The following is a 16,711-nucleotide window of genomic DNA, read 5'->3' as shown; positions in this document are numbered from 1 at the left end:
TGGATCAGGTTAGATATTGGATGTTTGATGTTTGATCCCAGTCGTGGACACTGTTTTTATTTTTTTTGTTCATATTCCAAACCATAACCTTTACCTTAACCATTCGGAATGAGTGCCTAAACTTAACCCTTAACTTCGGTTTGGAGAAATGGAACATATAGGGCAGCAGGAGTCAACCCAGGGATTCAAAAACACTTCAATATTTGATCTTTGGAGCAAATTTGAAATGTTCCTCATTTAGAGAACGTGGATGAAGGTCTAATTCTGCAGTGAGACTGTGAGAACTTGTTGAAAGTGTGTGTGTTCGTGCAGCTGTAGGATCTTAATTTGAGCCAGTTTGCTACAGTAGGAAAATAATCCTGCAGCCAGAGGACATTTGAATTATTATGTGGATTGCAATTAATGGACATTTTTGTCGGGGTTTCTTTAGGGAAAATCAATTCTGAAATTTCAAAGTGGAAATTACAAACTCAAACTTTAGAAGCCTTTTTAAAACTCAAATACACTACAAGTTTACATTTCCTGCTGTGCAGGAAAATTCTCAGAAACAAAAGAGTGATTAAATGAAGATCCTACATCTGTATGAGCCTGTTTCTTGTCATTTCAACACAAAATGACCTTTGTTTATTGTATCCTGTCTGTTTTTCCCACAGATGGATACTCCACCGTGGAGCAGAGTGACAGAGTGGGTGATGGGTTACTCCAGGTCAGTAACACGGTACATATGAGCTCCTTACTACACCTAAGGTCAGGAGTTTTTCAATGGTGACTTTAAGGGCCAGTGCAGTACAAAATGTGATTTTCTTGTGTTTTATATATATTTCCACACTTTGAGGTTGGAATAATTCTGTTTTAGTGTCATTTTAATGCTATTTTAATGCCATTTTAGTGTAAGAGCTGTTTGAAAAGACCGACTAAATTTCTACCAGTTTTGGTGGGATGGAGGTTTGGCTTGCCTGGTGACATTACCAGGCGGTAAATTAGTTAATAGACCAATAAGAAAGAGAGTTCTAAACTCTAAACTCTAAACTCTAACTCTAAAAGAACTCTAAAAGTTCTCTCTGCTAATAACAGTTATTTTTCAGTTTTCCCCTCCCCACTCAGACCGCTCCCAGACAATCCTAGCAAAATTGTTCTTTGAGAAATGGCTCTTTACTAAGAAGCTATTTTTGTGTATTTTTTTTTTTACAATTTTAATTGAAAACAATCACAGTACGGTACTTACTTGTTACTCAGAAATTATTTGATATTGAGATAAAAACAGCCGCATTGGACCTTTAACTAAATAATTGTTCTATTTTGTTGCAGAGTATCCCAGAGAGGAAGCACTTCATCCGGGCTGGAAGGCCTGCAGTGGGTCTGGTGGAACGCAAACCTCCACCCCTCGACTCCTGGGTCTGAGCTTGGCAGAAGGGATTATAGAGCAGGTAAATTACATTTCACTTAACCATTTTAGGATTGATGTTTTACTCACTGGTGTGATACACATGTTCATTGCTTTTGCTATTGGGGGAGTCATAGATTATGAAAAAATGTATCATTGTTCTTTTTTGTTTTGTTTACAGGAGATGTGGCAGTAAAAGAAGGAAGTGGAACATCAACATTTGTGGAGGTCATTGTGGTGTTTATTCTTTAGACGGACATTCTGTAGGTCAATTCACCATTCAGGACAACTTGGTTATTCTCCCGCCAGAAAATCAGAATGGAGTGAATAAAGGAACTTACATTTACATGTTCAAAGTGTTATTCAAACTCTGGCTGTAGGTGAGCATAACCTCTCTACTATATTTTATACATACTGGACAGTGGGATGAGTGGAGTGACACAGCTGAATGTAGTGCAGAACGAAAAACACAATACTAACACTTTCCATTAAATTAGGATTTGTCAAAACAATTTTTTTTCTTGACCTGCCTTTTCCTCCAGTATTTCCATAATGTGTTGTTTCACTCCTGCAAATTGTGCATTAGTTTATGTGAGAGACTAGTTGGAAATGGGATTGTAAATGTGTAATAAAATATTCATATTCTAAATGAAGGCATTTATATTGTAATATTCATGTTATTTATTAACAGTTGTGAACGTTATCTTGTAACCAAAAATGGAATGGAAACGTTAACATTATACACTACCAAGTAATAGTGTCATTTTATCAGGAGCTGACATGATGAATTTGCTATATGCCGTGTTTGTTCTTGCATTGCGATGTTGAACTGAAAATGTACGCAAATAAAATCCATAATTTCTCAACGTTGTATGGACTTAATTTATCATTATTGTTCTCATCTCTTTCTATTAGGACAAGGGCCAGGGGTGTATTCCACATAGAGTTTAATAGGGAATGTATCATTGACGCAGCATGTTGCTTAGCCGTTGTCCTGTGGTTATTTTACTTTCAGCATTGGACAGCTCAATATGATCGCTGTTTTGCTAAACTATAGTGCTGGAACAGAGAAGAGAAACACGAATGAAATGAAGGGTGTGTTCGTAAATTCCCTCTGGAGTGCCAGAGTATGCTCGGAATGCGCTCTGTCCGTTCGTAAATTCAGAGCATTGTCAGATTGTCCGTTCATAAATTCAGAGCGTTCTGGCCGAGGAGTAGGGTTGATCAGAGCGTTCTGACTTCACAACGGCAGTCAAGCACCCAAGCTAACTGGCTAAAGTTGGCTAGCTTACTAGCTACTTCCAGTTGTAACTGACAGTTCATCTGTAAGTCTATGTCGTTGTTTTTTTGTTTGAATTGTTTACGTGTTCGCTATGCGAGGGAAATGATAAGACAGGTGGAACTACGTGGCTAATAACTGTTGTAACGGGGATCATTATCGTAGCAACACATCTTTGGGGTGAAGGCTTTCCCGCGCGGTGTCAGCTAAGTTTTCATGTTACCGGGTGTAGTTCGTAAAGGTTGATATGTGTATGTTAGGATGAAGCGTGAATTCATGCCAGGAATAATAAGTCTGAAGTTTGATTTCCTCCCTTCTGTAATAAGCAGCAATTTTTTCCTTTATTCGTGTGTTCAATCTGATACTGTTATAGCTCTGGCTAAACTGTTTATGTATGTAATTACTTCAGAGTTATACCAAGCTAATAAGTCACTCATAAGACAAGAAGGTGTAAGAGTGTGCTTAAACTGTATTTTAATTTACTTTATAGTTCTCACGGAAGGTGATAATTCTGACTAAACTACAGAATAAAGCCGCCAGTTAAAATCAAGGAACGGTTGTGCTCGTGGTTACTGGAGGGAGTTACACCAGTCAAGTGAGAGAACACCTTACTCTGACCATTGTATGCCCTAGCAGAGATGGTTAAACTGTTTTCATGTTATCTAGAGCGTTAATGACTAACTGTGCTGCTGGCAACAATTTAATTACGTTTTTTTGTTGACGTTTACTGACACCGGTCATATTCAACGGGTGTTTCGCGTTCATAAATTCATCAGTTATTCTGCGCTCTGGTACAGTCAGGCGAGAGTGCTCTGAAATTGGAGTAGATAGCCAGAGTGAATTTACGAACGCACCATGAGTGTGCAGCAAGTTTGAAGGGTAATGCATTTTTTTGTTTATTATATCACTTCTTTGTTTACTTTAGCCAGTGAATGACACATTTGTTACAAGATGAAACCAAAATATACTCAGCCAAAGGTGAAAAAAGTAGCTACGTTTGAATACACGACTCTAGTTCAGCACATCGGGTTTGCTAACAGCTTGCTAGCAACACATTGCTGTCCACCAAATTGGATTGTAGTTATCAATCAATCTCGTGTGGCTAGCTAAATTCTTCATGTTATCTGAAATGCGCTAGCTAGCAGGCAAGAGCTAACTATGTTAGCTAAAGTTTGAATCTTGAATGCAGTCTTTCAATGATAAATGTAAAAAAGAAAAGATTAGCTAACTAATAATGCTGGAAAAAGTTTAAGAAAAACACTGATTTTTTCTTAGGTCCCAGAAGGAGGGAGGAGTCAATGCGAGGGAATGTTCACATTTATCTGGTGAGGACATTAAATAATCTATTAGCTAGCTACAGTAGCTAAACAATCTAACTTAATAGATGTCTATTTTTACATCTAGCTCTTCTGACATTTAAACCTCTTTATTCAGCATTCCCTGCTCCCAATCATGCAGGAGAAGGGCCATCTACAGCCCCCCCTCAGACCACTGCCCTACCCCCACCGGGCCTCAGTAGCAAGTACCCCCTGCCTCAACCTGCTGTCTAAGCTAAGACAAAGATGTGGATGCCAGTGCAAGAAACCTGGAAAGGAGAACCTTATGATAAGCCTTTGCTCAAATACACCACAGCCCTCCCTATTGGTAAGCGCCACTGTAGACCTTGTCTAATAAAACAACCCATCCCCAACCCGACTGATAAAAGAGTGGTTCAAACATCCTGAGGCCACACTCCATTTCATCTCAGTGAGGCCAGACTTGGAGAAGCTCAGCAGGCAGAGAACCCTCCCTGGTGGTCAGCTGGTTAGGCCAGTGACTCAGACCAGAGCCCACCAAGCAACCCCCCCTGGAGACCAGAGCCCCTGGACATTTTCCTCTCACACAGATCCCTTGTTAAGGTGCGTGCTGCTGGAGGTGAGGACAGGGGAGGGAGAGGAGATGGTGGCTCCCTATCCCGTCCTGTCAGGGATCTTTGAGCCTCTGTTCTGATGCACCACCCCTGCTTACCTCATCCGCCGCTATCAGAATAGTTTGAAATGGTACCTTGCCGTGCGCAATGAGAAGACCAAACATCATAAGAAGAAGCTTGAGCAGCTTTGTGATAAAGTAATCCCTATGCTCAGTATTTGCTCAATCCATCCATTTTAAAGGCCTTTTTAAAAAGGTTAACAGGATATATGAGAGGAAGTGGGTTTGTCAACAAAATCTGAATATTGGCTCTCATAATCAATATTACTGTTTTCTCTCACTTTTTCCCCTTTATGAGACATCAGAAGGGCCTCATGCTGAAAGAGGTAGGGACTTTATTCTACAACATTTGAGACATAAAAAAAGAATCATAGTCATTCTAATGCAATGTCAATGGTTACTGAATTTATTCCCTTCTATGAATGTGATTATCTCTTTTGCAAGATACCCTCTACTAATGATTGTAATTAGGGTTACAAAATACTGGGAACTTTCAATAAATTCCCTGGTTTTCCAGAAATCCTGGTTGGAGGATTCCCATAGTCAGTAGGGAATAAGCATGAAATGCAGAATCCTCCAACCAAGATTTCTGGAAAACCAGGGAATTTATTGAAAGTTCCCATAATTTTGCAACCCTAATTGTAATTACCTATTCCCTGTCCTACCATTTGTTAGTGTAACTGATGTGAAATGGCTAGTTAGTTAGCGGTGGTGCGCGCTAATAGCGTTTCAATCGGTGACGTCACTCGCTCTGAGACTTGAAGTAGGGTTTCCCCTTGCGTTGCAAGGGCCGCGGCTTTTGTGGCGCGATGGGTAACGATGCTTCGTGGGTGTCAGTTGTTGATGTGTGCAAGAGTCCCTGGTTCGAGCCCGGGTTGGGGCGAAGAGAGGGACGGAACCTACACTGTTACATTGATGCTGTTGACCCGGATCATTGGTTGCTGCGGAAAAGGAGGAGGTCAAAGGGGGGGTGAGTGTAACCGATGCGAAATGGCTAGTTAGTTAGCGGTGGTGCGCGCTAATAGCGTTTCAATCGGTGACGTCACTCGCTCTGAGACTTGAAGTAGGGTTTCCCCTTGCGTTGCAAGGGCCACGGCTTTTGTGGCGCGATGGGTAACGATGCTTCGTGGGTGTCAGTTGTTGATGTGTGCAAGGGTCCCTGGTTCGAGCCCGGGTTGGGGCGAAGAGAGGGACGGAACCTACACTGTTACATTAGCAGGACCCTTTGGTATCCAGGCAAGACCCACCGCCACTCTGGATGCTGGGGAGGGGATGTCTGTCTTTAAACCCTGCCCAGGAGTGAAGTTAAAATGGCGCCGGAAGAAATGGCAGCGCCCAACCAATTGTGCTATTATGTGGGGGTTTTTCGCGTTGTTTGTAACTTATTTTGTACATAATGTTTCTGCAACCGTATCTTATGGCAAAAAAGAGCTTCTGGATATCAGGACAGCGATCACTCACCTCGGATTAGACAAAGATTTTTTCTACAACAAAGACGATGCACATGACATTCTCCAAACACCCCACAGGACCGACATCCCCGTTATTTGCAAGAGGAAGCGACACAGGTACAGAGGACAAAGAGCCGGATGCCTGGTCAGGACCCGGCGAAGGCGACTGGGAAAGCTGCCGTTACCGTCATTACTACTCGCCAACGTGCAATCATTGGACAATAAATTAGACGAGGTACGATCACGAATATCCTACCAACGGGACATCAAAAACTAATATCCTATCTTTCACGGAATCGTGGCTGAATGACAACATGGATATTCAGCTAGCGGGATATACGCTGCACCGGCAAGATAGAACAGCACACTCCAGTAAGACGAGGGGGGCGGTCTGTGCATATTTGTAAACAACAGCTGGTGCACGAAATCTAAGGAAGTCTCTAGATTTTGCTCGCCTGAAGTAGAATATATTGTGATAAATTGCAGGCCACACTGCAAATTGCAGGCCATACCATTTCAAACTATTCTGATAGAGTTTTCAGCTTTTTGTGGCTGTTTACCACCACAGACAGATGCTGGCACTAAGTCCACACTCAGGAGGTTCCGGACTGGGGACCGTCGCTGCAGGCTCCATGCCATGGATCATCACTGCAGGCTCCGCGCCATGGATCAACACTGGATGCTTTGTGCCATGGATCATCCCTACAGGCTTCTTGCCATAGATTATCCCTACAGGCTCCGGGCCATGGATCATCCCTACAGGCTTCGTGCCATGGATCATCACTGGAGGCTTCGGACCATGGATCATTACTGGAGGCTTCTTACGTGGAGCCGGAACAGGTCTCACCGGACTGGGGAACGTCGCTGGAGGCTCCAGACTGGGGGACGTCGCCGGAAGCTCTGGACTGGGAACTGTTGCCGGAAGCTCTGGACTGGGAAGACACACTGGAGGCCTGATGCTTGGGGCTGGCACAGGTGGCGCCAGACTGGTAACACGCACCTCAGGGCGCGTGTGAGGAGCAGGAACAGGACACACCGGACTAGGCAGGCGCACTAGAGACCTGATGCGTGGGGCTGGCACAGGTGGCGCCAGACTGGTGACACGCACCTCACGGTAAGCACGAGGAGTTGGCTCAGGTCTCCAACCCCCCAAAAAATGTTTTGGGGCTGCCTCTCGTGCTTCCCTTGCTGCCGTGCTCTCGCTGCCTCCGCCTGTTCCCATGGGAAGCGCTTTTCTCCTGCCCCTAAATCCTCCAAAGCCCTGGATATACTCCTCCTTATCTCCTCAATAGTCCACTGGTCCATACCATGCTGCTTGGTCCTTTGGTGGTGGGAGATTCTGTCACGGTTGTTGTAAGGAGGAGCGGACCAAAGTGCAGCGTGTGTGTCGTTCCACATTTTATTTACACTGTGAAACTATGCAATACATATAAATAAACTTGAAATAACAAAAACAACAGACCGTGACACAGAGGTGAAACATACACTGACTCAAAGATAATCTCCCACAAACCCAGGTGGAAAAAAACCCTACTTAAGTATGATCTCCAATTAGAGACAACGAGGACCAGCTGCTTCTAATTGGAGATCATCCCAAACAAAACCCCAACATAGAAATACAAAACGAGAACCTGACAACTGTAAGGTCTGTCGTCAGGAATGGACCAAGGCGCAGCGGGAGTGTGGATACTCATATTTTTAATAAACTCAAGTAAAGCATCCACAGGAAAAAAACAATAAACACGACAGCAACAGTTTTGCAGGCACACAAAACGCAATGCAAAAACAACTACCCACAACCCCAAAGAAAAACACACTACTATATAGGACTCCAAATCAAAGGCAACTCAACACACCTGCCTTCAATTGGGAGTCCAACAACCCACTTACATGTAACACAAAAAATCTCTGCAACGTCCTGACCAAAACTAATACAATTGCTCCCTCTGCTGGTCAGGACGTGACAGTACCGCCCCCCCCCCTAAAGGTGCATCTCGCTCCACCTTCGGCGTCGCCCACTTCGGTGGCGCCGATAGCTGCGCCGGACAGAAGGGCCACTCGGGCTGACCCTGGCAGACGGACCACTCTGGCTGGGCCAGAGGACAGGCGGGCCACTCTGGCTGGGCCGGAGGACAGGCGGGCCACTCGGGCTGGTCCGGAGGACAGGCGGGCCACTCGGGCTGGGCCGGAGGACAGGCGGGCCACTCGGGCTGGGCCGGAGGACAGGCGGGCCACTCGGGCTGGGCCGGAGGACAGGCGGGCCACTCTGGCAGCTCCGGGCAGTCGGGCCACTCTGGCAGCTCCGGGCAGTCGGGCCATTCTGGCAGCTCCGGGCAGTCGGGCCACTCTGGCAGCCCCGGGCAGTCGGGCCACTCTGGCTGATCCGGGCAGTCGGGCCACTCTGGCTGATCCGGGCAGTCGGGCCACTCTGGCTGATCCGGGCAGTCGGGCCACTCTGGCATCTCCGGGCAGACGGGCCACTCTGGCATCTCCGGGCAGACGGGCCACTCTGGCAGCTCCTGACTAGCGGGCGGCTCTGGCAGCTCCTGACTGGCGGGCGGCTCTGGCGACTCCTGACTGGCGGGCAGCTCTGGCGACTCCTGACTGGCGGGCAGCTCTGGCGACTCCTGACTGGCGGGCAGCTCTGGCGACTCTTGACTGGCGGGCAGCTCTGGTGACTCTTGACTGGCGGGCAGCTCTGGCGACTCTTGACTGGCGAGCAGCTCTGGCGACTCTTGACTGGCGGGCAGCTCTGGCGACTCTTGGCTGGCGGGCAGCTCTGGCAGCTCCTGACTGGCGAGGCTGGGCTGACGCACTAGACGCCTGATGCGTGGGGCTGGTACTGTACGTGCCAGCCTGGAGACACGCACCTCAATGGTAGTGCGTATAGCGGGAAACACCGGACCGTAGAGGCGCACTGGCGGTCTTGAGCGCAGGGTTGGCATCACCCTTTCAGGCTCGATGCTCACTTCGCCCTGGCACATGCGGGGCGCTGGTACTGTGCCTACCGGCCTGAAAATCCCAGGCCTCACCACAGCCCCAACCCCAAAGCACGGGACCTATCCAGTCTGTCTCTGCCCTACAAGGGTACGGGGAGCTGGCCTGGGGCTCCCATCTCGCCGCGCCAAACAGCCCTTGTGCCCCCCCCCCAAAAAAATTATTGGGGCTGCCTCTCGGGTTCCCTTAGCTCCCTTAGTTTGTCCTCCCAGAATCGTCGTTCACTCTGCCAAGTCCATTCATCAACCCGATGCTCCTTCCTCCTCCGCTGCTTGGTCCTTTGGTGGTGGGTAGTTCTGTAAGGTCTGTCGTCAGGAATGGACCAAGGCGCAGCGGGAATGTGGATACTCATATTTTTAATAAACTCAAGTAAAGCATCCACAGGAAAAAACATTAAACACGACAGCAACAGTTTTGCAGGCACACAAAACGCAATGCAAAAACAACTACCCACAACCCCAAAGAAAAACACACACTACTATATAGGACTCCCAATCAAAGGCAACTCAACACACCTGCCTTCAATTGGGAGTCCAACAACCCACTTACATGTAACACAAAAAAATCTCTGCCACGTCCTGACCAAAACTAATACAATTGCTCCCTCTGCTGGTCAGGACGTGACAACAACATAGAAATAGAAAACATAGGGAAAAAAACGGTCACACTCTGACCTACTCTACCATAGAAAATAACCTCTTTCTATGGTCAGGACGTGACACAGAGACACGTACAAAGCTCTCCCTCGCTCTCCATTTGGTAATTCCGACCACAACTCTATCCTCCTGATTCCTGCTTACAAGCAAAAATTAAAGCAGTAAGCACCAGTGACTCAGTCTAATAAAAAAGTGGTCAGATGAAGCAGATGCTAAACTACAGGACTGTTTTGCTTTCAAAGACTGGAACATGTTCCGGGATTCCTCCGATGGCATTGAGGAGTACACCACATCAGTCACTGGCTTTATCAGTAAGTGCATCCAGGACATCATCCCCACAGTGACTGTACATACATACCCCAACCAGAAGCCATGGACTACAGGCAACATTCGCACTGGGCTAAAGGGTAGAGCTGCCGCTTTCAAGGTCGGAAGCTTACAAGAAATCCTGCTATTCCCTGCGACGAACCATCAAACAGGCAAAGCGTCAATACGGGGCTAAGATTGAATCATACCACACCGGCTCTGACGCTCGTCTTATGTGGCAGGGCTTGCAAACTATTACAGACTACAAAGGGAAGCACAGCTGCGAGCTGCACAGTGACACGAGCTTACCAGACGAGCTAAATCACTTCTATGCTCGCTTCGAGGCAAGCAACACTGAGGCATGCATGAGAGCATCAGCTGTTCCGGACGACTGTGTGATCACGCTCTCCGCAGCCGACGTGAGTAAGACCTTTAAACAGGTCAACATACACAAGGCTGCGGGGCCAGACGGATTACCAGGATGTGTGCTCCGGGCATGTGCTGACCAACTGGCAGGTGTCTTCACTGACATTTTCAACATGTCCCTGATTGAGTCTGTAATACCAACATGTTTCAAGCAGACCACCATAGTCCCTGTGCCCAAGAACACAAAGGCAACCTGCCTTAATGACTACAGACCCGTAGCACTCACGTCCGTAGCCATGAAGTGCTTTGAAAGGTTGGTAATGGCTCACATCAACACCATTATCCCAGAAACCCTAGACCCACTCCAATTTGCATACCGCTCAAACAGATCCATGATGGAATCTCTATTGCACTCCACACTGCCCTTTCCCACCTGGACAAAAGGAACACTTATGTGAGAATGCTATTCATTGACTACAGCTCAGCGTTCAACACCATAGTACCCTCAAAGCTCATCACAAAGCTAAGGATCCTGGGACTAAACACCTCCCTCTGCAACTTGATCCTGGACTTCCTGACGGGCTGCCCCCAGGTGGTGAGGGTAGGCAGCAACACATCTGCCACGCTGTTCCTCAACACTGGAGCTCCACAGGGGTGTGTGCTCAGTGCCCTCCTGTACTCCCTGTTTACCCACGACTGCATGGCCAGGCACGACTCCAACACCATCATTAAGTTTGCAGACGACACAACAGTGGTAGGCCTGATCACAGACAATGACGAGACAGCCTATAGGGAGGAGGCCAGAGACCTGGCCGTGTGGTGCCAGAATAACAAGCTATCCCTCAACGTAGCTAAGACTAAGGAGATGATTGTGGACTACAGGAAAAGAAGGACCGAGCATACCCCCATTCTCATCGACGGGGCTGTAGTGGAGCAGGTTGAGAGCTTCAAGTTCCTCGGTGTCCACATCAACAGCAAACTAGAATGGTCCAAACACACCAAGACAGTCGTGAAGAGGGCACGACAAAGCCTATCAGGAAACTAAAAAGATTTGCCATGGGTCCTGAGATCCTCAAAAGGTTCTACAGCTGCAACATCGAGAGCATCCTGACTGGTTGCATCACTGCCTGGTACGGCAATTGCTCGGCCTCTGACCGCAATGCACTACAGAGGGTTGTGCGTACGGCCCAGTACATCACAGGGACTAAGCTGCCTGCCATCCAGGACCTCTACACTAGGCGTGTCAGAGGAAGGCCCTAAAAATTGTCAAAGACCCCAGCCACCCCAGTCATGGACTGATCTCTCTACTACCACATGGCAAGCGGTACCGGAGTGCCAAGTTTAGGACAAAAAGGCTTCTCAATAGTTTTTACCCCTAAGCCATAAGACTCCTGAACAGGTAATCAAATGACTACCCGGACTATTTGCATTGTGTGCCCCCCGCAACCCCCCCAACCCCCCAAACCTTATTTTTAAGCTGCTGCTACTCTCTGTTTATCATATATGCATAGTCACTTTAACTATACATTCATGTACATACTACCTCAATTGGGCCGACCAACCAGTGCTCCCGCACATTGGCTAATCGGGCTATCTACATTGTGTCCTGCCACCCACTACCCGCCAATCCCTCTTTTATGCTACTGCTACTCTCTGTTCATCATATATGCATAGTCACTTTAACCATATCTACATGTACACACTACTCAAACAGCCTGACTAACCGGTGTCTGTATGTAGCCTCGCTACTTTTATAGCCTCGTTACTATATTTAGCCTGTCTTTTTACTGTTGTTTTATTTCTTTACTTAATTATTGTTCACCTAACACCTTCTTTTCACAATTGGTTAGAGCCTGTAAGTAAGCATTTCACTGTAAGGTCTACACCTGTTGTATTCGGCACACGTGACAAATAAACTTGATTTGATTTGAAGAGGAAAAGGAGCCCGTTGTCAGAGAGATCCCCTGCCACCCAGCTGGGCGAGGAGATGGGACCGCCAGTCATGGCACCGGTGGCTAGACAGCAGTGCCTCAGACTCCCCAGCATCTAATGCGAGTGTCATGCTCAGCCTACCCACACCCACTCCCGCCTCCTCTCCCCCGCAGATACCAGCTTTCCTCCTCACCCTGCTCCTCTTTCTAGCACATCTCCCAACACCCCAATACTTTCCCCTTCCTTCTCTCTCAGTATGTCTTCGAGTGCCCTTAGCACCCCAGTACGCACACTGTTATTCACTTCCAAAGCCCCTTGTACCCCGACAACATGGGACTTTTCGCAGGGAGTCAATGCTCCACACCAGGAGCGACATCTCAGGAAATAGGACTACATGTTGTGGGCTGGAGAGCTGTCTACCAGCTCTCCAGCTGTCTACCAGCAGCTAAAGGGACAGTAACTGTGCCAACCCCAAAGACTCAGTAACCATCCCTAAAGCTAGATGTCAAGCAGCTAGATGTCAAGCAGCTAGATGTCACACTCCATGCCCAGACATGTTCAATATTATAGAGGATACAGCGAAGCTGATTCTGATATGATAAGGAGCAGTGAAATGAAGAAGACTTCAACACCAAAGAAAATGACTGAGAAATGTTCTCCTGCCATAGCTAAGACTTCTGTATCATCACATGCCAGTCCCACTCTGAAAGAATCATAAGATTCCACCAGCTGACCCATGACTACAGAAACCAATGAAACCACCAGCCTCACCTGATGTTTCTTCAACTGAGCTAGACCGTGGGACCCCCATCCCAGGCAGTAAGCTAACACTCACCTCCATCTTTTTCTACACTAATGATATACCACAGACCAAGATAAGTCCAGGTAAAAGCCTTAAGTTGCCATGTAAGTCATCTCCTCAGTCAACTACAGAACATCAGAAACACAAGTCTCCTCAAGATAAGAAAAGTCCTAAAACCAAGACCTCTGATTCACCTAAATCAACACCTGCACAATCTTCATCAGAGAAGCAGACAGACAAAACTGAGTGTCATTTCAATACATCACCAACACATCAGAGTGTTGTCAGTAGGAAGGCAGGCTCTGTAGCGTCACAACATGCTCTATCCACCAAAATACCAAATCCCGAGTGCTGGAGGGAGACGGTCAACCAACAAGAGTTCTCCTCCCAGTGACATTCGTCTTAATACTTAAGGTTCTGCAAACACAGCTTGTGAGCCAAAGCCAAAGGAGGACAGTGGGAGGAAAGAGAGACCTTCCCTTCCTAGCCTTAGAGACATGAAGGAGGCATTTATAGCCCTTTGACAGCCTGTAGTAGCTAAACTCTCCAGTGGATTGTCTAGGGCTTCGACTGACACACAGAGGCTGTTCAAGACCCCCTTCCCCAATACCCCCTCACCCAAGATTCAGAGTAGAGGTCTTCACGGATCTACCCAGGATCAGAGGATCCAAGAGCCGATCCAGGATCAGAGCTCGTCTATGCGGCCCACCTCCAGCACAACCAACAACCCAGAAAGGAGACCTGCAGCCTCAGCCTCAAACCTGTTCAGAGCAGCCTCAATCCTGTTCAGAGCAAAAAATGAGACCAGGTTTCCAGACACCGGACAAACCCAGGCCAAATAGCTACCCCCCCACCCCCCCAAAAAAAATGTCCCCAAATTATAGAGGTACTGGTACTCCTTTCCGGGGAAGTGAGGGGAATCTAACAACTACCCCTACCTCTAGGGGCCTGGCAACCTCCCATGACTGTCCATCTCAGAGTAAAGCCTCATATTCCACACTACCACGGGGGGTGGGGGGGGGAGGTTGAGAGAGAGAGGTGTCCACCCTCACCCAGAAGGCTTTAGAAAGAAAGACAAGACTGCTAGAGGACAAGAGGACTTTAGAACTAAAGTCAAAATACCTTGTGCACCAACTCAAAAACCCTCTACCTCTCACAAGGGTTGGACAAATGTACCCTCACCCTGCCAGAATCCTCCACTTGCGAGAAATGGTTCTCAGTCACACTCCAAAAAGACCAAAAGCACCCACTCACCCACAGCTCAGATTAACTGTAAATTAATATGGATTAAGTACAAGTGAAAGAGTAGACGCTTGTTGCTATGGAATAGTAGTCAGAGATGTTTTGCATTCTACAAGATCTGTGTGTGATGGGTGAGGACATGGGTGGAAATGTGTGTGCCATAGGGCACTTGTTTATCTATGACTGTGTGTTCACTAGCTACTTATCTACACTATATTTCTGTTCTCTGTTCACTCCATACTGTAGCTAAAGTACCAGGAGAGAAGACAGACTTTCAGCATATCAGATCCCCCCCCCCCCTGCCCCACAGCAGGTACCTCAGGAGCCAGTGTCCCCTCTCCTGTCCCCCTGCTACAGACCTAGCCCCAGTAGTCCAGAGCTTATCCATGCCATTGTGAGTGCCATGGGCTATCTGCTTGGTGTGCCACCCACCTCCACCCCTGGCCTCTGCCCTTCACCTGAAGACCCTGGTACATCCTCCACCCCTGGCCTCTGCCCTCACCTGAAGACCCTGGTACATCCTCCACCCCTGGCCTCTGCCCTTCACCTGAAGACCCTGGTACATCCTCCACCCCTGGCCTCTGCCCTTCACCTGAAGACCCTGGTACATCCTCCACCTCTGGCCTCTGCCCTTCACCTGAAGACCCTGGTACATCCTCCACCCCTGGCCTCCGCCCTTCACCTGAAGACCCTGGTACATCCTCCACCCCTGGCCTCTGCCCTTCACCTGAAGACCCTGGTACATCCTCCACCCCTGGCCTCTGCCCTTCACCTGAAGACCCTGGTACATCCTCCACCCCTGACTCATCATCTTTTCATTTGGACCCTGGCCAGCCCCCCTGGACTGAAGAAGTACGACTCCTCCGGAAAAGACTCAGTAGGCCTAGCCAAGGGTTCAACCCTTAGTCCCCCAACCACACCCAGCTGACCTCCAGACTAGACGACACACACAGGACAGGTGAAAGAAGGCATTTAGTGATCATGCTTGTTTCTCTCACTCTTTTTTCTGCTCTAATGTAGATTTTGTTTTAAGCCTGAGTGTCCTTACCTTGAAATGAGTCATTTGACAGTGTGCTTTCACATTGATCCTCCTATATACAGAGGGAAGAGAATACACAATCAATGGCACCACCACCGAGAAAGAATACAAAGATGTGAGTCACACATGCTGCCTTTTAGCTGCACAAAACATGTTTACACACACACACACAGCCACCCCCTGGCTGTAAGATATTTCCCTGGTGTAGTGCATGCAGACCCACACGGTATAGACTATGAACCCTGTGTTCACCATAGCTTTATTTCATCTTTTGGGGAGTATTGTCTTTGTGAATTCCCAGGTGAGAGAGGTTAGGATGAAGATGAGACTACAACATGCTGCACTGCGGAGCTGCAAGGAGTCAGAAAGCAGCTGTTCAGAGACAGGACTTGGCTGACTAACTGGTGGAAACAGAAGAAGTTCACTTCAACAGGCTGAACATCTGCTCATACACCTGGGTTGTGTTTCTAACCTGTTCTCTGAGATGTATTTGGATAGAATAATTTAATAAGTACAAATATGTTTTTCCTCTGGACTGGTTGTTTATCACTTTGAATGTATGCTTTTAATGCTTGTGATACTGTTTTAGTTTGAGATCGGATTTGATCTCGCTTTCATTTTAACGGGCAGTCAGAAGAGTATACTGTTTTATTTCCAGTCCTTAAAATACAGTACACTGGGCATGCAGAATGTTGCACATGTGACCACACGAGGGCAGTCTCATGCCAACCTAAAGATGTCATGACCTAGTCATAATGAAACGGGAGAAATGAAACCAGATGTACAAAACACTGATTTTTTAAAATAATTTCTATGTGAATATTGAACATCAATAAAACGTTTGACTTATTGAGGACCCTAAATCTATTCAACATTCTGTTTAGATTTGTTTGCTTGCATGATAAGTTACCACATGACAAGCTTCTGATGTGCTTACCCTACAGCACAGACAGACTCTTGTCAGAGGTTCCTTTATTAACCATTCAGTCATGAGTCCACTACATTTCCTTATGTCAGATAGCGCAATGGACATGCACACACACCACACGGGTTCTGCTTTGTCATTATTGAATGTCCAAACCAGTCCCTCTGGCCTCTTACAGTTTACCTCAATCACTTTGGCAAATTTTTCAGATGTCAGTGGTATATTTTCAAAACTCAACACAAAGCTCATAGTTGATAATGAACCATGTCTTATGTTCAGCACCTTTGATTGTGCATACATTGGAGTTGAACACATCTTTCACGAGTCATTCATGCAAAATCAAAGTTTGAAATACCATGACAAC

The 16,711-nt window shown here is 47.1% G+C and overlaps 2 protein-coding genes across 7 annotated transcripts in view; both read left to right on the top strand.

Moving 5' to 3' along the window:
• Window positions 1–2,255, top strand: part of LOC115148325 (armadillo repeat protein deleted in velo-cardio-facial syndrome homolog) — a 30,779-nt gene extending 28,524 nt beyond the window's left edge. The window contains exons 15-17 of the mRNA XM_029690250.1: window positions 654–706; window positions 1,309–1,427; window positions 1,566–2,255. Coding sequence (XP_029546110.1) covers window positions 654–706; window positions 1,309–1,401 — 146 coding nt within the window. The 3' untranslated portion in view covers window positions 1,402–1,427; window positions 1,566–2,255. The remainder of the gene's footprint in view (window positions 1–653; window positions 707–1,308; window positions 1,428–1,565) is intronic.
• Window positions 2,256–2,764: 509 nt separating this feature from the next.
• On the top strand, window positions 2,765–16,285 carry LOC115149224 (splicing factor 3A subunit 2-like). Of its 6 annotated transcripts, none has more exons than XR_003866823.1 (7): window positions 3,448–3,542; window positions 3,939–3,988; window positions 4,098–4,561; window positions 4,937–4,957; window positions 14,630–15,341; window positions 15,485–15,537; window positions 15,724–16,285. XR_003866823.1 is itself a non-coding variant. In XM_029691889.1 (2 exons), the coding sequence occupies exon 1, from the start codon at window positions 14,787–14,789 to the stop codon at window positions 15,309–15,311; it is 525 nt and encodes a 174-aa protein (XP_029547749.1). In that variant the 5' UTR covers window positions 14,198–14,786; the 3' UTR covers window positions 15,312–15,341; window positions 15,485–16,285. The 6 variants fall into 6 exon arrangements, 1 of the variants encoding a protein (XP_029547749.1); XR_003866824.1 differs by having other exon boundaries at window positions 15,702–16,285; XR_003866821.1 differs by lacking the exon at window positions 3,448–3,542 and adding an exon at window positions 2,765–3,258 and having other exon boundaries at window positions 15,485–16,285.
• Window positions 16,286–16,711: the final 426 nt, after the last annotated feature.

The sequence above is a fragment of the Salmo trutta genome, chromosome 15, assembly GCF_901001165.1.
Source record: "Salmo trutta chromosome 15, fSalTru1.1, whole genome shotgun sequence".
NCBI lineage: Eukaryota > Metazoa > Chordata > Actinopteri > Salmoniformes > Salmonidae > Salmo > Salmo trutta.
This window is presented reverse-complemented; position numbering and strand designations above follow the sequence as displayed.

Coding starts and splice junctions, on each gene's coding strand:
- LOC115149224 (XM_029691889.1), top strand. CDS start 14,787: ATGGGCTATCTGCTTGGTGTGCCACCCACCTCCACCCCTGGCCTCTGC.